Source organism: Danio rerio, chromosome 13, assembly GCF_049306965.1.
Source record: "Danio rerio strain Tuebingen ecotype United States chromosome 13, GRCz12tu, whole genome shotgun sequence".
Classification (NCBI taxonomy): Eukaryota; Metazoa; Chordata; class Actinopteri; order Cypriniformes; family Danionidae; genus Danio; species Danio rerio.
The window spans coordinates 25,932,352-25,959,460 of NC_133188.1; the positions used below are offsets into that span (position 1 = coordinate 25,932,352).

A 27,109-nucleotide genomic window follows, 5' to 3' on the forward strand; every position below is an offset into this window, starting at 1 on the left:
CACCCACACGACTTAGTGCGTCTTCTCCAATGCCCCTGCCCCCCCCCACACTGAAAACCTGTCTTAGCTCAACAGAACTTCCTGCACTCACCCTGTCAATCATGCTCCTAAGACACACCCCATTCCAGAAACCAGCCAATGAGGTACTCTGTGAAGTACTGCATGAACTGCAGGAACAGTGACAGATGGCAAAAGGTTCAGCTCACTCTGCAGAAGGGGACCAGGCCAGAGGGAAAGCCCCTTGTAAGTAGACTTATAGAGTAACAGGAGTTGAGGAAAGGCTGCTGGGATTACAGCAGGTGATCTGACCAGAAACAAACAATCCTTAGTCTAAGCAAACACACTCTCACAGGAAAAATAAATTTCAAGTATAGCACATTTAGCTGCCATTCTTTCTCTGTAATTTTAAAATGTCATAATAATCCTTCATAGTGAAAAGGAATATGGCAGAATCATAATGATTAGCTGTACTAGCATATGTGTAAACTATTAGCTACCTAAAGATTAACTGTAACTGTCAACAACACAATGTCAGAGCTTCTGTTCCCAGTATGCACTGTGGCCTTTTTTATTTCTTTTATTGTACTATTATTTTTAATTGGCTTTTATAATAGTTGCTGTATTCTTTTGACTTTGCTAAATGTAAATTAAGAATTAAAGGAATAGTTAGTTCATCATTCATCAGTTAAGTGTTGTTGTTTTTTCCCATTTAATAGAAAATTAAGTATGCTCCAGTGTTGTTTGGACTCCAACATCATCTCTCATTTAACTGTGTATACAATTTTTTTTTGAATATCATGTGTGTGTGTGTGTGTGTGTGTGTGTGTGTGTGTGTGTGTGTGTGTGTGTCTTCTAGTTTTACAGGGCTGAAAAAAAGGTAAGTAAATGATTAATGCTGTCATGAGTGCGCTCAGAACTGTTTGCCGAGACTGTGGATCAAATGAAAGAATGTTGTAAATATGTTCAGTTTCTTGCACTGACTCTTTATTTAGCTTCATAATACTTAAGTGTAGAGCCACAATTAGTACATTTGTTTTACCAGTGTATACTTTAACTCTTAAAGTGCTGGTAATCATTGACATGCATGAATTACTAATTTGGGCAAGAAATCTTTAATGTTCTACTGAAGGAAGAAGAGTCAGCTATATTGGAAAGGCCAAGGGCTAATTAACAGCAGATTTACACCTTTTGGTGAACTATACCTTTAAACATGCTTCTTATCAGCCTAGTGATATGGCATTATGCTTTTGCATTTTTTTTTAAAAAGCTGTGATTTTACTGTCCATCTTATTTTTCTCCAAACTGGTATTTTCTTAGCATCTTTATGTAATGTATTGTCATAAACACACTGTTTTGTAGAAACATTTACTATCAATTGTTATTCCAAGAGAAGCAAATGAATTAAAAGTCATTGACAGAAAAAGAGCTTAATTCAAACATCTCTTAATGTAGCTCTTGGCAGGACTGAGCCTAAGCAGTGTGATATACAAAAGACTTTTAATGAGTCGCTCAAACATTTTATGCATTCAGCACAGCATAAGGGCTAACAGCACAGACTTTGCTGCCTCAAGTGGACTGTGTTACATAAATCAGAAAAACTTCAAGAGTCAACAGAGGTAAAGTTGGTTTTATATTCGCACATTCAGACTTTCCCTTTGATAATATAATTTCATAAAAGTATTATTTGCAAACAGTGAAATCATATTAGCAGCCAATGACTATCAAAGTACAACATTGTTCACAGTCAAATAAACAGTGTTAATGTTGTTTTCAAGTCACACTTGCATGCTAATTCCAATCGAATATTTAAAGTAACATGGTAAACAATATAGAGACCTTTAAATGAACGAATGTGTAAATATATAACCAACTTTACCTCTATCAAGAGTCAATGCAATGGCCAAGTAGAAAGTGCATGTGCTGTAGGCATGGTAAGATGTAGTAAACTGATTCATACTCCTTCCCTACAATTTGATTGGCCCTCTTACTACATACCTACATAATCATATAATGTAATATACAGTTATGGCTTGTTTTTTTGTTTAAAAACACGACAAATAATTACATAGAGGATCTGAGGCATGTGATATTTCACTACTACTACACTCATAAGACCATGAATGTCAACTTCTGCTTCTATTATTTGATTCATTTCTCATTCAGTTGTTCAATTAAAGTTTTTTTTATGAATGATAAATAATAGAAACTCTGCTTTATTATTATTTTTGTAATTGAAAAATGCTAAATTATTTACTAAACCATTCAGGAGCCATAAGAGCCAGCTCTAGAGTGTATCATGTGCGCATATGTATAGAGTGTATTATGTGTGCATGTGTATAGAGTGTATTGTGTGTGCATATGTATGGATTGTATCATTTGTGTATATGAATAGTGTATCATGTGTATATGTATTTTTTTTATGCAAGAAACATCTCATGGATGCATTTGGGACACATCATCAGTGATGTATCCTGGGATCATTGAGTGTTTCGGGTCTCTCAACATCATACACTCTCACCCAGGTGACCCAGCCGGGGTTGATCAAGTCCCGACTTGTGTCCCAACAGCAGTCCACGGATCTGCCCTCTTAATCCACAGCCACCTTGTGGCCTTCTCTGCTGCTTCGCTTGCGGATCGAATGGCCCTTTTCTTCGCCACGCCTGTAATGCCCAAACGACTGAGGACTTTGCAAAGTGAATGCCCTGCAAAGCCTCTGCATCCAATTTCTATGGGCTCATAGTAAGTTCTCAAGCCTCTCTCCCTGCACTCCTCCACTAATTCCTGGTACTTAGCGCGCTTCCTCTCATTTGCTTCTTCAATACGCTCTTCCCACGGCACTGTAAGCTCCAGAATAATTAGCTATCTTGAAGCTTCTGAGATAGCTATAATGTCTGGACGGAGACGTGTTGCAGCGATGTGATGAGGAAACCACAGCTGTTTTCCCAGGTCGACCTCCAGCTGCCAGTCCGAGGCTTTGTGGAGGCCTGTTGTTAATTGTGGGAGGGCCCGGGGTTTTTCTCCAGCTTTGATGAAGTGGACTGCCTTCCTTGGAGCACGATGGTTCTTGCTCGTGTTAATAGCTGAAGCTAAGCTCGCAGCAATTGCCTTAAGCACCTGGTCATGGCGCCAACGATAGCGACCATCAGCCAGAGCCTTGGGGCAACTGCTGAGGAGATGTTCTAGAGAGCCTCTTCCAGAGCAAAGAAGGCAGGAAGGTGTCTCATTCTTTCCCCAAACGTGGAGGTTCGATGGGCTTGGCAGTACATCGTAGACAGCTTGTACTAGGAAACGGACACGTTGGAAATCCGCCTGCAAGATGTTCGCCCAGGTGATCCTACGTTGCAGTGTATTCCACCTGGTCCATGCTCCCTGCTGCCGGAGTCCTACCACCCTACTGACTCTCTCTTCCTCCACACTTGCTCGAACCTCTCCCTGGAGTAGGTGGTGTCTTTCCTTGCCTTTGACCTGGCTTACTAAGGTCTTTGGAAAATAGCCCAAGCCCGCTCTGCCTGTCGCTACAGTACCCACCAGAGCCTTTTGTTGCAGGCGTGACTCTGCCACCTCCACTGCTTTCCCTGCATTCCATTTCCTGCCTGTCCTCACCTCGATGCAGGCTGATGACACCTTGCCATCTCTAGAGTCCCTGTACTGTAGGGCTTCTCTGGTGCGTACAACCATGAATTACTCTGTGAGGCCACTGAATGGTAGCTGCAAGGTGTTACTTGTCCCGTATAGTGCAGCACTGGTAAGACTGCGTGGGAGGCCCAACCATTTTCGAAGAAAGCCACTGATCTTCCTTTCTAGGGACTCAACTGTTGACATTGGGACTGCATAGATCAGCAGAGGCCACAAAACTCGGGGCAGAATTGAATGCTGATAGATCCAGGCTTTGAATCGACCAGGCAGGCCGGATTTGTCAACCTTCGCCAGCCAAGCTCCAAGTTCTTTTTTGGACTTCTGGATGGCTGCAGAGTCTTTTAGGCTGGAGTCAAAGAGCTTCCCCAAACTCTTGACAGGTTGCTCCGTGATGGTTGGGATGACACTTCCTGAGATGGAAAAATGGAACTTGTCAACCACTTTCCCCTTCTTCAGCACCATGGACCTAGACTTGAAGGGCTTAAAACTCATTCTAGTCCAGGCGATGAGTCTCTCAAGTCCTTGTAAGATCCACCTGCTCCCTGGGACCATTGTTGTTTTGATGGTAAGGTCATCCATATATGCTCTAATAGGGGGCTGTCGCACACCTGACTTAGTTAAGGGCCCTCTGCATTCCACTTCGGCTGACTTGACCACCATGTTCATGGCGAGAGCGAAAAGAATAACTGAGATGGTGCAGCCTGTTATTATTCCTTTCCCGATGCGATGCCAGCTTGATGTTTCTGACCCAGATGTGACCCGCATCTTGAAATTATTGTAGTAATCCAGAATTAGATCCTTAATCTTACTAGGAACGTGGTGGCGGTGTAGAGCGAGCTCAACCAGCTTGTGGGGTATGGACCCATAGGCATTTGCCAAGTCCAACCACAAGACAACCAAGTCCCCTCTGTTCTCATGGGCCTCTCTGATGAGTTTTGTAACTACTCCAGTGTGTTCCAAGCAGCCGGGAGCTCCAGGAATCCCTCCCTTCTGCACTGAAGGGTCAATATAATTGTTCTCGAGGAGGAACTCTGTCAGTCTTCGTGAGACGATGCTGAAAAACACCTTCCCTTCAACACTCAATAGAAAGATGATTCGAAACTGGTTGATGTTTTTCGAGTTTTCCTCTTTAGGAATCCACACTCCCTCGGCACACCTCCACTGCTCAGCAACTCTTCCTCGTTGCCAAATCACCTTCAAGATCTTCCACAGATGCAGGAGAAGCCCTGGGCAGCACTTATAGACAAGGTAAGGTATGCCACTAGGGCCTGGAGTAGATGCTGAGCGAGATGCCTTAATGATTTCCTTGAACTCCTTCAGACTTGGCCCCCTCAAACTGAACTCTCTTGCTGGAGGGGTGGGGCTGATAAGAGCTTTGTTGGGCTCCAGCTCCTGCTCTCTCAGTGGATCACTCACTGTTTCCTCAATGAAGCGATTCACTTCCTCTATTGAGCACTCAAGTCGACCGCTCCGCTTGTCCCCGAGCAGCTGTTTTGTGAAGCCAAAGGGATTGGTGATGAAGGCAGCTCGCTTCCTGGCTCTCTCTCGCCCTCGTCTCCGATGCCACTCTGCCCTGCGTAGGACCATCAGCTTCTTCCGCAAAATGTTTTTCAACTCCGCTAATGGTTGCTTCTCCTCATCCGTAGCTTTCTTATACAGTTTCTTGAGGGAGCGAAGCTCCTGACGCAGGTGATGTATCTGGGTAGCCCTACGGTTCATAGTGTAGGGGGTGGTGGGCTTGGTCTTTCCTTTCTCTATGCAACCGAATCTTTCTAGAGCATAGCTGAAGATGATGGTAGTCATCGTTTTGAGTCGGCTATCTGCATCTTCTTTGGCTATGGCTTGAATGAGGTTAGACACATCTTCATCGAACTGCAGCCACTCACTTCTTTTGCTGGCTGGGGGCCATTTAATCCGCTGTTGAACTACTTCGCTTGGAGTTTGAGGCTCTGGTACATGGAGGGACTTGGCTCTGTGGGTTGCCTCTGGGCCGGGCTCCTCCTGCGTCTCACCAGGTTCAGGACCTGTGCGTTGCACCTTACTCTTCTGCTCCAAACATTTCATTCTGGCCTGATGGATTTTTAGGCCCCGATGGTTCTTACACAGCTTTCCGCAAATGCATGTCACATATATTTTGTTCGTCGACCAAACTATTCTTGGTTGCCACCTAGTCTATTCCTAGGAGTCACTAGCTGCGCCAGGCTTGAATTATGCAAGAAACATCTCATGGATGCATTTGGGACACATCGTCAGTGATGTATCCTGGGATCATTGAGTGTTTCGGGTCTCTCAACATCATACACTCTCACCCAGGTGACCCAGCCGGGGTTGATCAAGTCCCGACTTGTGTCCCAACAGCAGTCCACGGATCTGTCCTCTTAATCCACAGCCACCTTGTGGCCTTCTCTGCGGCTTCGCTTGCGGATCGAATGGCCCTTTTCTTCGCAACGCCTGTAACTGAGGACTTTGCAAAGTGAATGCCCTGCAAAGCCTCTGCATCCAATTTCTATGGGCTCATAGTAAGTTCTCCAGCCTCTCTCCCTGCACTCCTCCACTAATTCCTGGTACTTAGCGCGCTTCCTCTTATTTGCTTCTTCGATACGCTCTTCCCACGGCACTGTAAGCTCCAGAATAATTAAATTCTGTATAATTAAATTGTATAGTATATCGTGTGTGTATATATATATATATATATATATAGAGTGTATCGTGTGTATATGTTTGTAGTGTATCATGTGTGTTAATGTATAGTGTGTGTGTGTGTGTGTGTGTGTGTGTGTAGAGTACATCATGAGTGTATGTTATGTGTGAATATGTATGGTGTGTATCATGTATAGAGTGTTTATATGTATACAATGTATTATATGTGTATGGATAGAGTGTATCATGTGTGTATATGTATGGAGTGTATAATGTGTGCATAATGTATAGTGTGTGTATATGTATAGAGTGTATCATGGGGGCATATTTATGGAGTGTATCACATGTATATGTATAGAGTGTATCGTGTGTGCATATGTATAGAGTGTATTATGCGTGTAAATGTATATGTATGCCTCTTGTCCTTTCGCTGTATGGGTTTATCAACTCCCAGTAGCTCAGTGGCTATGTGACTCACCTTTCACGCCAGAGACTCAGGTTCTAACCCTGACATGTGTGCATATGTATGGTGTGTATTATGTGTGTGCTTATGTATGGAGTGTATCTTGTGTGCATATGTATAGAGTGTGTATATGTATGGAGTACATCATGTGTGTATATGTATAGAGTGTTTTATGGGTGCATTTGTATCAAGTGTATCATGTCCTTTTGTTGTATGGGTTCATCTACTCCCAGCTCAATGGTTACATAACTCACCATTTATGTAAGAGACCCAGGTTCTATCCCAGACCCTGAAATGTGTGCATATGTATGGAGTGTATCATGTGTGTGTATGGAATTTATAATGTGTGCATATGAATAGAGTGTGTATATGTATACAATGTATCTTGTTTGCATGTGTGTGGAGTGTATCATAAGTGTCTATGTATAAGGTGTATCATGTGTGCATATATATAGTGTATCAAGTGTGCATATGTATGGAGTTTATCATGTGTGCTTATTTATAGAGTGTAGTGTGTGTGTATGTATAGAGTGTATCGTGTGTATATGTATAGAGTGTATCAAGTGTGCATATGTATATAGTGTATCATGGGTGTAAATGTATAGAGTGAATCTTGTCATTTCGTTGGATGAGGATACCACCTCCCAGTGGCTAAGTGGAATATGACTCACCTTTCACCCCGAAGACCCGGGTTCTATCCCTGACATGTGTGCATATGTATGGACTGTATCTTGTGTGTATAGAATGTATAATGTGTGCATATGTATGGAGTGTATAGAATGTATCATGTGTGCAAATGTATAAAGTGTATCGTGTGTGTCTATGGAATGATTAACGTGTGCATATGTATGGAGTGTATCAAGTGTGCATATTTATGGAGTGTATCATGTATGGATATAGATTGTATCACGTGTGTGTATATGTAGAGTGTATTATGTTGTACTCGTTTCAGTGTATCATGTAATGACGTGTTTATGTGCATTGAGTGTGTCTATGTATAGAATGTATCATGTGTGCATATGTATATAGTGTATCATGCATATGTATGGAGTCTACCATGTCTGTATCGTGTTTAAAGTATGATTAATTTGTGCATATGGATGGAGTGTTTCATGTGTGTGTATAATGTTTGCAAATGTGTGGAGTCTAACATAAGTGTCTATGTATAGTGTGTATATGTATGGACTGTATCATGTGTGTATAGAATGTATAATGTGTGCATATGTATGGAGTGTATAGAATGTATCATGTGTGCATATGTATAAAGTGTATTGTGTTGGTATAGAATGATTAATGTGTGTATACGTATGGAGTGTATCAAGTGTGCATATTTATGGAGTGTATCATGTGTGGGTATAGATTCTATCATTTGTGTATATGTATAGAGTGTATCATGTCCTTTCGTTGTACTCGTTTGAGTGTATCATATCATGACATGTGTGTATATGCATTGAGTGTGTCTATGTATAGAATGTATCATGTGTGCATATGTATAGAGTGTATCATCCATAGGTATGGAGTCTACCATGTCTGTATAGAATGTATAATTTTTATGTATGTATGGACTGTATTGTGTGTTTACAGTATGATTGATTTGTGCATATGTATAGAGTGTATAATGTTGGCATATGTGTGGAGTCTAACATAAGTGTGTATATGTATGGAGTGTATAGAGTATATATTGTGTGCATATGTATAGAATGCATCATGTGTGCATGTGTATGGAATGTATCGTGTGTATAGAATATATCATGTGTGCATATTTATAGTGTATCATGTGTTTTTATGTATAGAGCGTGTGCATTTGTATAGATTTTAGAATGTATCATGTGTGCATATGTATGGAGTTTATCATGTGTGCATGTTTATAGAGTGCTCCATGCGTGTGTATCTATATAGTGTATCATGGGTGTAAATGTAAAGAGTGTATCTTGTCATTTCCTTGGTTGAGTATATCACCTTCCAGGGGCCAGGTGGTATGTGAATAACCTTTCACCCTCGAGACCTGGGTTCTATCCCAGACCATGACATGTGTGTATATGTATAGAGTGTATATGTATGGAGTGTGTCATGTGTTTTTATTTATAGACTGTGTGCATTTGTATAGATTTTATAATGTATCATGTGTGCATATTTATGGAGCTTATCATGTGCATATTTATAGAGTGTAGTGTGTGTGTATGTATAGAGTGTATCATGTGTATATGTATAGAGTGTATCAAGTGTGCATATGTATATAGTGTATCATGGGTGTAAATGTATAGAGTGTATCTTGTCATTTCGTTGGATGAGTGCATCACCTCCCAGTGGCTAAGTAGAACGTGACTCACCTTTCCCCCCGGAAACCCAGGTTCTATCCCAGACCCTGGAGTGTATGGAGTGTATCATGTGTGTATATGTATAAAGTGTTTAGTGTGTGTATAGAATGATTAATGTGTGCATACGTACGGAGTGTGTCAAGTGTGCATATTTATGGAGTGTATCATGTGTGGGTATAGATTGTATCATGTGTGTATATGTATAGAGTGTATCATGTCCTTTCGTTGTACTCGTTTGAGTGTGTCATATCATGACATGTGTGTATGTGCATTGAGTGTGTCTATGTATAGAATGTATCATGTGTGCATATGTATGGAATGTATCATGTGTGCATATTTTTAGAGTGTATCATGTGTGTATATGTAAAGAGTGTATCAAGTGTGCATATGTATATAGTGTATCATGGGTGTAATTGTATAGAGTGTATCTTGTCATTTCGTTGAATGAGTGTATCACCTCCCAGTGGCTAAGTGGTATGTGACTCACCTTTCACCCCGGAGACCCGGGTTCTATCCCAGACCCTGACATGTGTGTATATGTATAGAGAATGTATATGTATGGATTGTATCATGTGAGTATAGAATGTATGATGTGTGTATATGCATAAAGTGTTTAGTGTGTGTATAGAATGATTAATGTGTGTATGGAGTGTATGGAGTGTGCATATTTATGGAGTGTATCATGTGTGGGTATAGATTGTATAATGTGTGTATATGTATAGAGTGTATCATGTTGTACTCGTTTGAGTGTATCATATCATGGCATGTGTGTATATTCATTGAGTGTGTTTATGTATAGAATGTATCATGTGTGCATATGTATGGAGTCTACCATGTCTGTATAGAATGAATGATTGTATCGTGTGTTTAAAGTATGAATAATTTGTACATATGTATGGAATGTATTATGTGTGTGTATAGAGTGTAAAATGTTTGCATATGTGTGGTTTCTAACATAAGTGTCTATGTATAGTGTGTATAAGTATGGAGTGTATAGAGTATATCTTGTGTGCATATGTATAGAGTGCATCATGTGTGCATGAGTATGGAATGTATCATGTGTGTATAGCCCTGGAGACCCGGGTTCTATCCCAGACCCTGACATGTGTGTATTTGTATAGAGTGTATATGTATAGAGTGTATCATGTGTTTTTATGTATAGAGTGTGTGCATTTGTATAGATTTTATAATGTATTATGTGTGCATATTTATAGAGTGTATCATGTGTTTTTATGTATAGAGCGTGTGCATTTGTATAGATTTTAGAATGTATCATGTGTGCATATGTATGGAGTTTATCATGTGTCCATATTTAAAGAGTGTATCATGTGTGTATATGTATAGAGTGTATCAAGTGTGCATATGTATATAGTGTATCATGGGTGTAAATGTATAGAGTCTATGTTTTCATTTCGTTGAACGTGTGTGTCATGTCCCAGTGGCTAAGTGGTATGTGACTCACCTTTCACGCTGGGCACCTGGGTTCTATCCCAGGCCCTGACATGTGTATATCTGTGTAGAGTGTATCATGTATTTTTATGTATAGAGCGTTTGCTTTTGTATAGATTTTAGAATGTATCATGTGTGCATATGTATGGAGTTTATCATGTGTGCATATTTATAAAGTGTATTTTGTGTGTATGTATAGAGTGTATCGTGTGTATATGTATAGAGTGTATCAAGTGTTCATATGCATATAGTGTATCATGGGTGTTAATATAGTGTATCCTGTCATTTCGTTGCTTGAGTGTATCACCTCCCAGTGGCTAAGTGGTATGTGACTCTCCTTTCGCCCCAGAGACCTGGGTTCTATCCCAGACCCTGACATGTGTGTATGTGTATAGAGTGCATCATGTGTTTTTATGTATAGAGCGTGTGCATTTGTATAGATTTTTTAATGTATTATGTGTGCATATTTATACTGTGTATCATGTGTGTATAGTTATAAAGTGGATCAAGTGTGCATATGTATACAGTGTATAATTTGTGTAAATCTATAAAGTGTATCACCTCCCAGTGACTAAGTGGTATGTGACTCACCTTTCACGCCAGGGACCTGGGACCTGGGTCATTTCCTTGGTTGAGTGTATCACCTTCCAGTGGCCAAGTGGTATGTGAATCACCTTTCACCCTAGAGACCCGCGTTCAATCCCAGACCCATACATGTATGTGTATGTGTAGAATGTATCATGTGTTTTTATGTATAGAGCGTGTGCATTTGTATAGATTTTAGAATGTATCATGTGTGCATATGTATGGAGTTTATCATGTGTGCTTATTTAAAGTGTGTAGTGTGTGTATATGTATAGAGTGTATCAAGTGTGCATATGTATATAGTGTATCATGGGTGTAAATGTATAGAGTGTATCTTGTAATTTCGTTGGATGAGGGTATCACCTCCCAGTGGCTAAGTGGAATGTGACTCACCTTTCCCCCTGAAGACTTGGATTCTATCCCAGACCCTGACATGTGTGTATATGTATGGACTGTATCTTGTGTGTATAGAATGTATAATGTGTGCATATGTATGGAGTGTATAGAATGTATCATGTGTGCAAATGTATAAAGTGTATCGTATCAAGTGTGCATATGTATGGAGTTTATCATGTGTGCTTATTTATAGAGTGTAGTGTGTATGTATAGAGTGTATCGTGTGTATATGTATCAAGTGTGCATATGTATATAGTGTATCATGGGTGTGAATGTATAGAGTGAATCTTGTCATTTCGTTGGATGAGGGTATTGAATGTATCATGTGTGCAAATGTATAAAGTGTATCGTGTGTGTCTATAGAATGATTAACGTGTGCATACGTATGGAGTGTATCATGTGTGGGTATAGATTGTATCACGTGTGTGTATGTATAGAGTGTATCATGTCATTTCGTTGTACTCGTTTGAGTGTATCATGTCATGACGTGTTTATGTGCATTGAGTGTGTCTATGTATAGAATGTATCATGTGTGCATATGTATAGAGTGTATCATGCATATGTATGGAATCTACCATGTCTGTATATTTGTATGTATGTATGGACTGTATCGTGTTTAAAGTATGATTAATTTGTGCATATGTATGGAGTGTATCGTGTGTGTGTATAATGTTTGCATATGTGTGGAGTCTAACATAAATGTCTATGTATGGAGTGTATGGAATGTATCATGTGTGTATAGAATATATCATGTGTGCATATTTATAGAGTGTATGTGACTCACCTTTTCACACCGGGGACCTGGGTTCTATCCCAGACCCTGACATGTGTGTATATGTATAGAGCGTATCATGTATTTTTATTTATAGAGCGTGTGCATTTGTATAGATTTTAGAATATGACTGTATCATGTGAGTATAGAATGTATAATGTGTGCATATGTATGGAGTGTATAGAATGTATCATGTGTGCATATGTATAAAGTGTATTGTGTGTGTATAGAATGATTAATGTGTGCATACGTACGGAGTGTATCAAGTGTGCATATTTATGGAGTGTATCATGTGTGGGTATAGATTGTATAATGTGTGTATATGTATAGATTGTATCATGTCCTTTCGTTGTACTCGTTTGAGTGTATCATATCATGGCATGTGTGTATATGCATTGAGTGTGTTTATGTATAGAATGTATCATGTGTGCATATGTATGGAGTCTACCATGTCTGTACAGAATGAATAATTTGTATGTATGTATGGATTGTTTCGTGTGTTTAAAGTATGAATAATTTGTACATATGTATGGAATGTATCATGTGTGTGTATAGAGTGTATAATGTTTGCATATGTGTGGAGTCTATCATAAGTGTCTATGTATAGTGTGTATAAGTATGGAGTGTATAGAGTATATCTTGTGTGCATATGTATAGAGTGCATCATGTGTGTATGAGTATGGAATGTATCATGTGTGCATATTTATAGAGTGTATGTGTATGTGGTATGTGACTCACCTTTTCACACCGGGGACCTGGGTTCTATCCCAGACCCTGACATGTGTGTATATGTATAGAGTGTATCATGTGTTTTTATGTATAGAGCGTTTGCATTTGTATAGATTTTAGAATGTATCATGTGTGCATATGTATGGAGTTTATCATGTGTGCATATTTATAGAGTGTATTGTGTGTGTATGTATAGAGTGTATATGTATAGAGTGTATCAAGTGTGCATATGTAAATAGTGAATCATGGGTGTAAATGTATATAGTGTATCCTGTCATTTCGTTGGATGAGGGTATCACCTCCCAGTGGCTAAGTGGTACGTGACTCACCTTTCACCCCGGAGACCCGGGTTCTATCCACGACCCTGACATATGTGTATAGAGTGTATATGCATGGATCATGTTTCATGTGTGTAAAGAATGTATAATGTGTGCATATGTATGGAGTGTACCGTATGTCTGTATAGAATGATTAATATGTGCATATGTATGGAGTTTATCATGTGTGCATATTTATAGAGTGTATTGTGTGTATGTATAGAGTGTATATGTATAGAGTGTATCAAGTGTGCATATGTTTATAGTGTATCATGGGTGTAAATGTATAGAGTGTATCACCTCCCAGTGGCATATCAAGTGTGCATATTTATGGAGTGTATCATGTGTGAGCATAGATTGTATCACGTGTGTATATGTATAGAGTGTATCATGCATGTATGGAGTCTACCATGTCTGTATAGAATGTATAATTTGTATGTATGTATGGACTGTATCGTGTGTTTAAAGTATGATTAATTTGTGTATATGTATGGAGTGTATCATGTGTGTGTATAGAGTGTATAATATTTGTATATGTGTGGAGTCTAACATAAGTGTCTATATATAGTGTGTATATGTTTGGGGTGTATAGAGTGCATCATGTGTGCATGTGTATGGAATGTATCATGTGTGTATAGAATATATCATGTGTGCATATTTATAGAGTGCATGTGGTATGTGACTCACCTTTTCATGCCGGGGACCTGGGTTCTATCCCAGACCCTGACATGTGTGTATATGTATAGAGCGTATCATGTGTTTTTATGTATAGAGCGTGTGCATTTGTATAGATTTTAGAATGTATCATGTGTTTTAGAATGTATCATGTGTGCATATGTATGGAGTTTATCATGTGTGCATATTTATAGAGTGTATCATGTGTGTGTATCTATATAGTGTATCACGGGTGTAAATGTAAAGAGTGTGTCTTGTCATTTCCTTGGTTGAGTTTATCACCTCCCATTGGCCAAGTGTTATGTGAATAACCTTTCACCCTCGAGACCTGGGTTCTATCCCAGACCATGACTTGTGTGTATATGTATAGAGTGTGTGCATTTGTATAGATTTTATAATGTATTATGTGTGCATATTTATAGAGCGTATCATGTGTGTATATTTATAGAGTAGATCAAGTGTGCATATGTATACAGTGTATAATTTGTGTAAATCTATAAAGTGTATCACCTCCCAGTGGCTAAGTGGTATGTGACTCACCTTTCACGCAAGGGACATGGGACTTGGGTCATTTCCTTGGCTGATTACATCATCTTTCAGTGGCCAAGTGGTATGTGAATCACCTTTCACCCTAGAGACCTGGGTTCTATCCCAGATCCTGACATGTGTGTATATGTGTAGAATGTATCATGTGGTTTTATGTAGAGAGCGCTTGCATTTGTATAGATTTTAGAATGTATCATGTGTGCATATGTATGGAGTTTATCATATGTGCATATTTATAGAGTGTATCATGTGTGTATATGTAAAGAGTGTATCAAGTGTGCATATGTATATAGTGTATCATGAGTGTAAATGTATAGAGTGTATCTTGTCATTTCGTTGGATGAGTGTATCACCTCCCATTGGCTAAGTGGTATGTGATTCACCTTTCACCCTGGAGACCCGGGTTCTATTCCAGACCCTGACATGTGTGTATATGTATAGAGTATATATGTATGGACTGTTTCATGTGTGTTTAGAATGATTAATGTGTGCATATTTTTGGAGTGTATCATGTGTGGATATAGATTGTATCGTGTGTATATGTATAGAGTGTATCATGTCCCTTCGTTGTACTCGTTTGAATGTATCATATCATGACATGTGTGTCAATGTATGGAATGTATCATGTCTGCATACGTATGGAGTCTACCATGTATGTATGTATGGATCATATTGTGTGTTTAAAGTATGATTAATTTGTGCAAATGTATGGAGTGTATCATGTGTATGTATAGTGTATATTTGCATATGTGTGGAGTCTAACATAAGTGTTTATGTATAAGTATGGAGTGTATAGAGTATATCTTGTGTGCATATGTATAGAGTGCATCATGTGTGCATGAGTATGGAATGTATCATGTGTGTATAGAATATATCATGTGTGCATATTTATAGAGTGTATGTGGTATGTGACTCACCTTTTCACTCCGGGGACCTGGGTTCTATCCCAGACCCTGACATGTGTGTATATGTATAGAGTGTATCATGTGTTTTTATGCATAGAGCGACCTACCTTTCACCCCGGAGACCCGGGTTCTATCCCAGACCCTGACATGTATACACGTATAGACTGTATTATGTGTTTTTATGTATAGAGTGTGTGCATTTGTATAGATTTTGTGTGACTCACCTTTCATGCTGGAGACCCAGGTTCTATCTTAGACCCTGACATGTGTGTATGTGTATAGAATGTTCCATGTGTGCATATGTAAGGAGTTTATCATGTGTGTATAGAATGTATCATGTGTGCATATGCATGGAGTGTATTATATGTTTGGAGTGTATCGTGTGTATAGAATGTATTTGTGCATACAGTTGAAGTCAAAATTATTAGCCCCCTTTGAATTTTTTTCTTCTTTTTAAAATATTTATTAAATTTATTAAATAAAATAATAATTCTGACTACAACTGTATGTATGGAGTGTGTTGTGTGTATAGAATGTACAATGTGTGCATATGTATGGAGTGTGTATATGTATGGGGTGTATTGTGTGTATATGTATCGAGTTTATCATGTTTGCATATGTGTGGAGTGTATCATACTGTAAGTGTCTATGTATGGAGTGTATAAAATGTATCGTGTGCATATGTATGGAGTTTATGTATAGAATGTATCATGTGTGCATATTTAAAGAGTGTTTCAAGTGTGCATATGTATAGAGTGTGTGCATTTGTATAAGATGTATCATGTCTGCATATGTACAAAGTGTACCATGTGTGCATATGTATAGAGTGTATCATGTGTGTATAGAATGTATAATGTGTGCATATGTTTGGAGCAGTAGCTGAGTGGTACGTGACACCTTTCATGCAGGAGACACGGGTTCTATCCCAGACCCTGACATGTGTGTATATGTATAGAGTATATATGTATGGACTGTATCATGTGTGTATAGAATGTATAATATGTGCATATGTATGGAGTGTATAGAATGTATCATGTGTGCATATGTATTAAGTCTATCGTGCGTGTATAGAATGATTAATGTGTGCATACGTATGGAGTGTATCAAGTGTGCATATGTATGGAGTGTATCATGTGTGGGTATAGATTATATCATGTGTGTATATGTATAGAGTGTATCAAGTGTGCATACGTAAATAGTGTATCATGGGTGTAAATGTATAGAGTGTATCATGTCCTATCGTTGTACTCGTTTGAGTGTATCACCTCCCAGTAGCTTAGTGGTACGTGACTCTCCTTTCATGCTGGAAACCCGGGATCTATCCTAGATTCTGACATATGTGTATATGCATTGAGTGTGTCTATGTATAGAATGTATCATGTGTGCATATGTATGGAGTGTGTCTATGTATAGAATGTATCATGTTTGCAAATGTGTGAAGTGTATCATACATATCTATGTATGGAGTGTATAGAATGTACCATGTGTGCATATGTATAGAGTGTATCAAGTGTGTATTTGTTTAGAATGTATCGTGTGTGCATATGTATGGAGTTTATCGTGTGTATAGAATGTATCATGTGTGCATATGTATGGAGAGTCATGTGTGCATAGAATGTATGGAGTTTATCATGTGTGTATTGAATGAATAATGTGTGCAAATGTATGGAGTGTATCATGTGTGTATTAAATTAATAATGTGTCATTCATTTAATCACACATTATTTTATATATACACATATATAAAATGAAAAGTAACTAGTAGCTATTTACTTGAGTAATTTTTCAGGAGATACTTTTTTACTCTTACTCTGGTAACTTTTAGGATTGTTACTTATACTTTTACTTGAGTAAAAATTTCTGCAAGTACTTGTACTTTTACTTGAGTATAGATTTTGGATCAGGCCTGTGCAGAGACAGTCCAAGGGCATGTGCAGGATACATTTTTTAGGAGAGGGGGAGGGGGGTTGGGGGGGTCTGTGTTGTCGCGCGCGCGCGCGCACTAAAGAGCGGTGTTGTCGCGTGCGCGTACTAAAAAGCAGTGTTGTCGCGCGCGTACTCAAGAGCAGTGTTGTCGCGCGCCTACTGAAGGGTGGGACCGAGGGTGTGTTGCGTCGAGGGGGCACTTTTGATCTTTTTGGAAGAGCACTTTCTATCCAAGACTAAAAGGGCATGTGCACTGCACAGGTTGAGCCCTATGTGTGCACGTGCCTGTTTTGGATACTCTACCCGCCTCTGAATAGGGGTGCAAAAATAGAATTGAGATTGGGCCTAAGTTACCACAGTAACTTACTCTGAGTTAAAGTTACCTCTCTTTCAGAAACAGGCTTGGCTAACCCTTTTTTCTCGAGTTTGACAAACCTGCCATTTTGAAGCGAAAAACCCAGTGTTTTCCTCATTTAAGGGTTAACATACTTTGAGTTTTTACTTAGCCTCCTTTCTAAATTGAGGCTAATATCAGGCCAATAATAATAACAATAACAACAATAATTCAATAATTTTCTTTTCGGCTTAGTCTCTTTATTAATCAGGGGTCGCCACAGCAGAATGAACCTCCAACCTATCCAGCACGTCTTTATGCAGTGGATGTCTGGCAAACATCCATACACACTCATTCACACTCATACACTACCGACAATTTAGCCAACGCAATTCACCTGTACCGCATGTCTTTGGACTGTGGGGGAAACCAGAGCACCAGGAGGAAACCCACGCGAATGCAGGAAGAACATGCAAACTCCACACAGAAACGCCAACTGACCCAGCCAAGGCTCGAACCAGCTATATATAACCAGTATATAACACTCTATTGGCGACACAGTAATAATAATAATCAGGGCTTGACACAAACTTTTTGGATCATCAGCCACTATGGCTGGTAGTTTTCCAACAATACTAGCCACTCTCTATTTTCACTAGCCACAATTTTATTGTTGGGGAAATATATTTTATACACATAAATATGACTTTGACATGTATAAAATTACTTAATTCAAATTTTGCGGTATCTCCACATGCCTCCTCATTTATTTTACTTTTTGTGTGTCGTGTGTGCTTGCTCAATAATTATGAGCAAATGAGTCATGGTTTCATAGTATTAGTTATTATTTCACATACTTTTCAGTGCTCAAAATGAAGGATTTACCAAATATATCTCTTACCACACCAAACATAAACAATTAATTATTTCTTAGCAACAAATTTTAAATGTGTCAAAAAAAAAGCAAAATATAGCTGTATACTATACTTTTTATTTAACAAAACATATGCACAGTAATCCAAAAAAAAAAAGATAAGTAAACCATACATATTATGTACCATCCTGTACGTAATTGTGCTTTTTTTTATTTTCACACCGCTGTGCGCACTTTTTCGCGTCTCAAATGTCTCTTGCGAGCACGTGCATAAAAAGTTTTCGTGTAAAAAGTTGGCCGGCTCCCCTCCGCCGACGTAACACAACAAGTTAACCGGAGGTTACCCCAGGTGGTGAGCCCTAAGCTGGCGAGCCCAAAGAGGAGCGGCGTCACACCGCCCCATAGCTACGTTTTCAGAATGACCTTGGGCTGCAAGAAACACAGCTTTACTGCTCCCCTTGCTGTTCACATTCTACACTAGATTTCATCTCTGTTCATGCCACCACTATAAAAAAAAAACCCTCACAGCTCCTCCGCAGTCTCCATTCAGGTCATCTACTCTCCCTTTCTTGATGTCTTCGGCATGGAACAAGCCACTCAGTTACCCCCTCACTGATCCTGGGTTTGTAGTATCAACCTGCTGCCAGACCCCAAATTACAGCACGGAAGGATTTACCCACTTTTCCATCCTGAGCATGACGCTATGGGTAATTATATGAAAGAAGCTCTTCATCTGGGATTCATCAGACCATCCACCTCTCCAGTTGCTTCAAGCTTTTTTTGTGGCAAAAAAGGAGGGAGGATTACGGCCGTGCATTGACTAACAATCGGGTCCGTATCCAAGAAGGCCGTGCATAGACTCTAACAATCTGGTCCGTTTCCGAAAAGGTGATGAGTGGAAAACAGCTTTTATTACCCCTACTTGCCACTATCAATACCAGGTTATGCTATATGGGCTAGCTAACAGTCCATCTATCTTCCAAAATTTATGAACGAGATCATCCGAGACTTCCTTCACCGCTTCACCATTGTCTACATAGATGATTTCCTGATCCATACCTGATGAATAGGAATTGCGCATGCTCGAGTGACGTCACTGATGTCACAGTCTCTGTTCGGTCGCCTCACTGCTTGTGTTTGGAGTTTGGACTCGCAATTTACATCTAAATCATAAAATACTTCCTCATTCGCTAAGTATTTGTCTCTCCTACTTAGGGTGAACAAACCCTTAATACATTTATACAAACAAAACTACTTTAAAATGTTCTGTCCCTTGAGCATCCGCCTGTTGTTTGTAGCTTTAGCCTGCTAGCGCCGCTGGTCAGCTCAAACTACCAACCTCTATCATTCACTAATTTTTTGACTTACTGGCGTTGCTCTTCACCCTGTATATTGTCGCTTGTGTGTCTGTCCTTGTGTGCAGGAGAAGCATCGATGGAGGCGTTGGAGCTGAAGCTGGAAGCAGTGGAGTCCCAGATTTGCACCCTCGAGGTGAGGCGGACGCGGCTGTGGGAACAACAAACTCTGCTTGTTGTGCCTAATGCTAAGGCCACCTCATCGTCTAAGGTAAGCGGAAGATACAACCACATCACTCCCTCAACCTCAACTCCTGTTTCTCTGTCCAGGTCCAGCGCACCAGGGACGCGGCTCGGCCAGGCGTCTTTCACGTCGACACCCGGCTGCCACTGTGCCTGGGTGCAGCCGCGTAAGGTGCTTGCCAGGTCCCGTGGCAAGACGTCTCCTCCTCCCGTGTTCGAGATCTCCACGGAGAACCGCTTCTCCCCTCTCCGCGAGACGGATCCCAATGTGGCCATCGTCGGTGACTTGATCGTTGGCCACGTCCGTGCCGCCTCCTCCAAAGGTAACAAAGTACGTACTTTCTGCTTTCCTGGTGCCCGAGTTGAGAATATTTCTACACAGATTACAACGATACTGGGTGCTGCCGAGAGCCCTGGTGCCATCGTCCTCCACGTGGGGACGAACGACACCGGGCTCCAGCAGTCGGAGATCCTGAAGAAGGACTTCAGGAGCCTGATCGAGACGGTTCGACGCACCTTGCCCGCCACGCAGATCATCGTTTCTGGGCCGCTTCCTACCTACCGTTGAGAAAATGAAAGGTTCAGTAGACTTTTTGCTCTGAATGAATGGCTATTAACATGGTGTAAAGAACAGAAATTGCTCTTTGCTAATAACTGGAATCTTTTCTGGGAGCGTCCTAGGCTTTTCCGTGCTGACGGCCTGCACCCCAGTCAAGCTGGAGCTGAACTCCTGTCGGACAACATCTCCAGATTACTTCGCTCCGTCTGACTAGTAGGTAAAAATCCCAAAAATTCACATTATAACCACATAGACTCTTGTTTGTCCTACTTAAACATCAGTAATGCATACCTGGCTAACCCCATAGAGACTGTGTCTGTTCCTTGTATTATTAGATCAAGAAACAAACGTACTGTGTGCTCCAGAAATAATCTATTAAGAATCAAACCAGAAAAACCGGTAAAAAGTGAAAATACAAATTTCGTAAAGCTCAGTCTCCTAAACATCAGGTCACTAGCACCTAAAGCACTTATCATAAATGAAGTAATAACAGATAACAATCTTAATGCACTCCGTCTCACTGAAACCTGGCTGAAACAAAATGACTATATTAGCTTAAATGAAGCAACTCCTCCAGGATTCTTATATAAACATGAAACTGGTCGTGGTGGAGGATTTTCATTAATCTTTAGTGATTTCCTTAATGTTAATCAGAGAAACAGACTTATGTTTATCTCCTTTGAAGTATTAGCGCTAAATGTCCAGCTTCCAGATACTATGCAAAAACCTATGTTATCTCTCGCTTTAATCACCACATATAGACCGCCCGGACCCTATGTCAATTTTCTAAAAGTGTTTTCTGATTTTATTTCTGACTTACTAGTCAAAACTGATAAAATACTAATTGTCGGTGATTTTAACATCCACATAGATGACGCTAACGATACAATAGGGCTCATGTTTATGGATTTACTACACTCGCTTGGGATAAAGCAAAACGTTGTGGGTTTAACCCATCGCTTAAAGCATACATTAGATCGAATTCTGTCTTATGGAATTGAGGTCATTGATGTAGACATTATACCACAAAGTGATGATATTACAGACCACTACCTCTTACTATATAAGCTGTGTTTACCTGAAATTAGCAAACCCGCTCCAATATTTTGCCTTAGTATAACTATCGTTCCATCAACCAAAGATGAATTTATAATTAACTTACCTGATCTTTCTCTACTTCGTAATGCACCCGCAAACTCAAATGAACTTGATGTAGTAACCAGCAGTATGGATGCCATCTTTAATAGGACACTAAATACTGTGGCACCCATCAAATTAAAAAAGGCTAGAGAGAATAAAACTACACCATGGTATAATAGTCATTCTCGCGCTCTCAAAACAGCAACCCGTGCCCTGGAAAGTAAATAGAAAAAAACTAATTTAGAGGTCTTTAGAATTGCATACAAAGACAGTATGTCCAGCTATAGGAGGGCTCTAAAATCTGCCAGGGCTGAACACCTGCGCAAACTGATAGAAAATAATCATAACAATCCTAGGTTTTTATTTAACACCATTGCTAAATTAGCATGTAATCGGTCATCCTTGGAACATAATGTTCCACCGCAAATTAGTAGTGATGACTTCATGAATTTTTTCAGTGATAAAATAGAAGGCTTTAGACAGAAAATAGGAGATGCTAAACTTTCTGCACCGGCTTATACTCCAAATCCTATAAACATTTTACTGAATCATCATAATAATAATAACCTACAGTGCTTCAAAATCTTAGAACAGGAAGAGCTAGCTAAAATTATAAATAGCTCTAAACCAGCTACGTGTATGCTGGACTCGATTCCAACAAAATTACTGAAAGAATTGCTGCCTGCTATAGGAGAACCTCTTCTTAACATTATCAACTCTTCTTTATCTATAGGCCATGTTCCAAACTCTTACAAGCTAGCTGTTATTAAGCCTATTATTAAGAAACCGCAACTGGACCCCAACAACTTAGCTAACTATAGGCCTATTTCAAATCTTCCATTTATTTCTAAAATACTAGAAAAAGTTGTTTCCACTCAATTATGCTCCTTTCTGCAGACAAACAATAATTTTGAAGTGTTTCAGTCAGGTTTCAGGGCTCATCACAGTACAGAAACTGCATTAGTGAAAAAAACTATGATTTACTCTTAGCTGCTGACCAGGCTATTCCATCTCGCTATTAGTTCTACTCGATCTTAGTGCGGCATTTGACACCATTGACCACAATATCCTCATAAATCGCTTAAAGTCTACAGGTGTCCAGGGACAGGCTCTACAATGGTTTAAGTCATACTTAACTGACCGTTACCAGTTTGTGAATATTAATGGACAGCCCTCACAAGTCAGCCCAGTAAATTATGGGGTGCCTCAAGGATCAGTTTTAGGCTGGGGAGACACTATTAGAAGACATGGGATCAGCTTTCACTGCTATGCAGATGATACTCAATTTTATATTTCAACTAAACCTGATGAGATGTCTGAACTGTCTAAGCTAACTGAGTGTATTAGAGATTTTAAAGACTGGATGACCAACAATTTTCTTCTCTTAAACTCAGACAAAACAGAATTATTACTTATTGGGCCTAAATCCTGTACGCAGCAGATCTCGCAACTCGATCTACAATTAGAGGGATACAAAGTTAGCGTTAGCTCTACTATAAAAGATTTGGGTGTCATATTAGACAGCAATCTAACTTTTGAAAACCATATATCCCATGTCACAAAAACTGCCTTCTTTCATCTGAGAAATATTGCTAAATTCTGAAGCATGCTGTCCATCTCAGATGCAGAAAAGCTAGTCCATGCTTTTATGACTTCTAGGCTGGATTACTGTAATGCTCTATTTGCTGGCTGCCCAGCATTCTCTATTAACAAACTTCAATTAGTACAAAATGTAGCAGCCAGAGTTCTTACCAAGTCTAGAAGATATGATCATATCAACTCAATTTTATCCTCCTTACACTGGCTGCCTGTTAAGTTTCGTATTGAATTTAAAATATTACTTCTCACCTATAAAGCTCTAAATAATCTAGCTCCTGTTTATCTAACCAACCTTCTGTCTCGCTACAGTCCAGCTCGCTCTTTAAGATCTCAAAACTCAGGGCTTCTGATAGTACCTAGAATAGCAAAGTCGAGTAAGGGAGGTAGAGCCTTCTCCTTTATGGCTCCTGACCTCTGGAATAGCCTACCTGATAACATCCGAGGCACAGACACACTCTCTCAGTTCAAAACTAGATTAAAGACCTATCTGTTTAGTAAAGCATACACTCAATGCATCACTTAGCGGGTTTCCACACAAGTTTCTACATCTTGTTTATATACACTATGAACAGCAGCTACACTAGTTATTCTCTTTTTTCTCATTTTCCACCTGGGGATAATCATCCCGAGGTCCTCAGATTATGCGGAGTCACTGATTGGACCCAAGACCAGCGATGAGATGATCCCAAGGTGTCCATATCCCATATCCCAAGGACCATGCCGTATCCAGAGCTGCTGCTGCTGCACTGTTGGTCATGGGAGAGTGGAGAGTATGAGACTGATTCCAGTGACGCTCCAGGGACAGACGAGTCTTCGCTGAGGCCAGCTTCCAGCCTCCACTGCTGAGACTGCAGCTCTGCACAAGACTTTTGGCCAGCGGAGAAATTAAAATGGTCGTGCCGAACTGAGTCTGGTTCTCTCAAGGTTTTTTTTCTTCATTGTCCTATTGGTGAAGTTTTTTTCCCTCTCCCCTGTCGCCACTGGCTTGCATGGTTCAGGATCTGAAAGGCTAGTCATTGATAAATTTGCTCTTCAGTGTTTGGACTCTCAGTAATGACTTCAAACCACACTGAACTGAGCTAAACTGAACTGAACTTAAACACTAAAAACTGAACTACCCTGATCCAGTTACTATGACCATTTATGTGAAGCTGCTTTGACACAATCTACATTGTAAAAGCGCTATACAAATAAAGCTGAATTAAATTTAATTTAATCTACTCTCCAAACATGACATAACACCATTCTCATGTACAGCAAGTCCTCCAACGCCTACGAGAAAAAAACTGTTCCTTAAAGCAGAAAAGTGTGAATTTCACAAAACAAAAATATCCTTCCTTGGGTATGTGTAGGAACTCATCGGCATATTGCAGTGGTCAACACAAGTTGAATCTGAAATCTTGGGCATCTCCAATGGTCTCATTCATTGAACTAGCTTGAGGGCTTATCCCATCAGGATAACAGAGCGCCAATTGATTTCGGGCTCCTCTGACCAGTACTTCTATGCAGATGTTCTAGTACCCTTCGGCTAACTAGCCAATGATTAATTAAATCAGTTAAATTAAAAACAATGGCCCTTACAGGATCTTCAGCGGAAACCATTTCACGAGACTTTTAAATGACTCCTGGTCATGTGCTCGCCTTGGGCACATCCTGCTAGAAGCACAATTTCGTAGAGACAAAGAGATCTCTAATAACATCAATGCATATGAATAAAAGCTAATCTCTTAATGTTAGAACTAAGGCAGATGTATCTTTGAATAATATGCCATAATGTTCCTCATATGCTGTTTATTCCAATCAACTAGGTTAATCAATGTGTTGTTTTAACCCTTATAACAGAGTAAAATAATCTGTATGTGTCTGAAATGTATGATGTCTGGTATTGAACGAAAGCTAGTGACATTTGCAATACGTTGGTGTAAATGAAAAACTAGTAGTACAAACAGTATTCATCTTGTAACGTTTGATGTAAGATAGTTTCAATCTTGCAAGAGTTCTACCACATGAAATCTACATGCAGTCTGTTAATTAATGACCTTTCCTACGTCAGTACGGGGCGTGGCCCTGCCCTTCATGGCAACTGCTCATTGGCAGACAGTGCCATGGGGACGAACCAGACCAGGTCACTTAAAAACGCCCTGCAACAAAGAAACTTTGCTTTTTGCATCAGCTAGCTTGCGCATGCTTTTGCTCTCTGCCCCCTTTCGCCTGCCCGGACACTGCGCCGCCACGCGATTGGGTCACTACGAACTTCCACGCAAACCTCTTAAGTTTCGGGACTCACGAAACTGCATGAACTTCCGCAAACCGACTCTCAGCAGTCTGTCACCTCGGTAACCCAGGACAACAGCCATTCACGAGCGCGTGAATCCCAAAGACGTCATTGAAGCGAGAAACCACCCAATCAGGAGCACCGTGTTTCCCCAAGGCCAGCCGGCGAGGGAGATTCGACTTCAGCAAAAAGGGCGCAAGTAACACAAACTAATGTTGTCTCTTGCTGATCTTGTGCAGATTGATCTTAAGCAGTTAAAGATAAGCCATATCTCTGCTTTTGTGGTTTTTCAGGTGTTATTCTAAGATCTTGCAAGAAGTATTAGAATTAATTTGGGACGTTGTCAACTCATTTTGCATCCTCTGAACTTCCTCTGTGTGTATGTGTGAATGTGTGTGTTTGTTTGTTGTTTGCTTATTACGTAGTTAGTTTCATTTATCGTAGTGTAGCTCAATAAATCTTTGTACTCATTTTGTAAGAACTGTGTTCTTGTTTATGTGCTTCTAAGTCATTGCCTCGAGCTGTAGATCTTGTTACCTTGCTAAAAGTTAACCCAATACTGTGTTATGTTATTATCGTTGGCCACGTAAATAATATAAACAAGATTGGTAAGATACGATGTCTTCTATTTGCGGGACAAATGGTAGATAAAGTGTGAATCTTTTGATCTGATTCAATCTGACTCATTTGAGTCAAATCAATGAATCGAATCTTCAGGATCCGATTCATTGAAATGAGCTAATTAATCCCTGATCGATATCAAAACGTAGGTTGATCCCCTACAGTATGTGATAACTGTTCGCCAGCATGGAAACTGGTAAAGTGGATGCCGTATCCAAATGGGAAGAGCTGAGAACATTGAAAGAGCTGCAAAGGTTTTTGGGTTGGCCAATTTTTACAGATACTTTATAAAAAAAACTACAGGCTCCTCTCAGCCCCTCTAACCTCCCTCCTTAAAGGTGGACGACGCATACTTTCTTGGGACTCTAATGCACGCCAAGCCTTTAAACTGCTAAAACCTAAATTCACTACAGCTCCCATCCTGAGACACCCAGATCCCATACTACCTTTTGTAGTAGAAGTGGATGCAGCTGATGTTGGTGCCATCCTCTCTTAGTAGTTTGGTGAACCCCGAGCCCTTTATCCATGTGCATACAATTCCAGAAAATTAACTAAACTATGGTATAGGTGATCGTGAGTTACTGGCCATCAAACTTACCCTCAAAGAATGGCAACAATTCCCCTTCACAGTCATAACCGACCAAAAGAACCTCCAATATCTCCACAGTGCAAAACGCTTCTATGCTCGTCAAGCCCGCTGGTCATTGTTCTTTGCTCGCTTTGATTTCCAAATCACCTGTCACCCAGGTCATAAAAACTTGAACACTCCTGTGTCTGTCCTACCCCCCTCCATCCTGGCACCTATATTTTGC

General features: G+C 40.0%; 2 protein-coding genes and 1 pseudogene across 7 annotated transcripts in view; 1 reads left to right on the plus strand and 2 right to left on the minus strand.

Moving 5' to 3' along the window:
* The window catches only part of psda (pleckstrin and Sec7 domain containing a), an 80,370-nt gene that overhangs the window by 47,517 nt on the left and 5,744 nt on the right, over nt 1–27,109 (minus strand). Inside the window, exon 1 of one of the 4 annotated variants that reach the window (XM_073920792.1) lies at nt 92–219. The exons of the other annotated variants lie outside the window; for them this stretch is intronic. The gene's annotated coding sequence lies outside the window, so the exon portion shown is untranslated. Of the gene's footprint in view, nt 1–91; nt 220–27,109 lie in introns of those variants that run through there. 4 annotated transcript variants of the gene reach the window in all.
* LOC137487396 (uncharacterized) lies at nt 188–26,152 on the plus strand. Of its 3 annotated transcripts, XR_012389289.1 has the most exons (3): nt 190–243; nt 19,989–20,875; nt 24,032–24,614. XR_012389289.1 is itself a non-coding variant. In XM_073920882.1 (2 exons), the coding sequence occupies exon 2, from the start codon at nt 20,000–20,002 to the stop codon at nt 20,669–20,671; it is 672 nt and encodes a 223-aa protein (XP_073776983.1). In that variant the 5' UTR covers nt 188–243; nt 19,989–19,999; the 3' UTR covers nt 20,672–24,609. The 3 variants fall into 3 exon arrangements, 1 of the variants encoding a protein (XP_073776983.1); XM_073920882.1 differs by having other exon boundaries at nt 188–243; nt 19,989–24,609; XR_012389290.1 differs by lacking the exon at nt 190–243 and having other exon boundaries at nt 18,421–20,875; nt 24,032–26,152.
* On the minus strand, nt 2,426–5,774 carry LOC100001713 (uncharacterized; annotated as a pseudogene).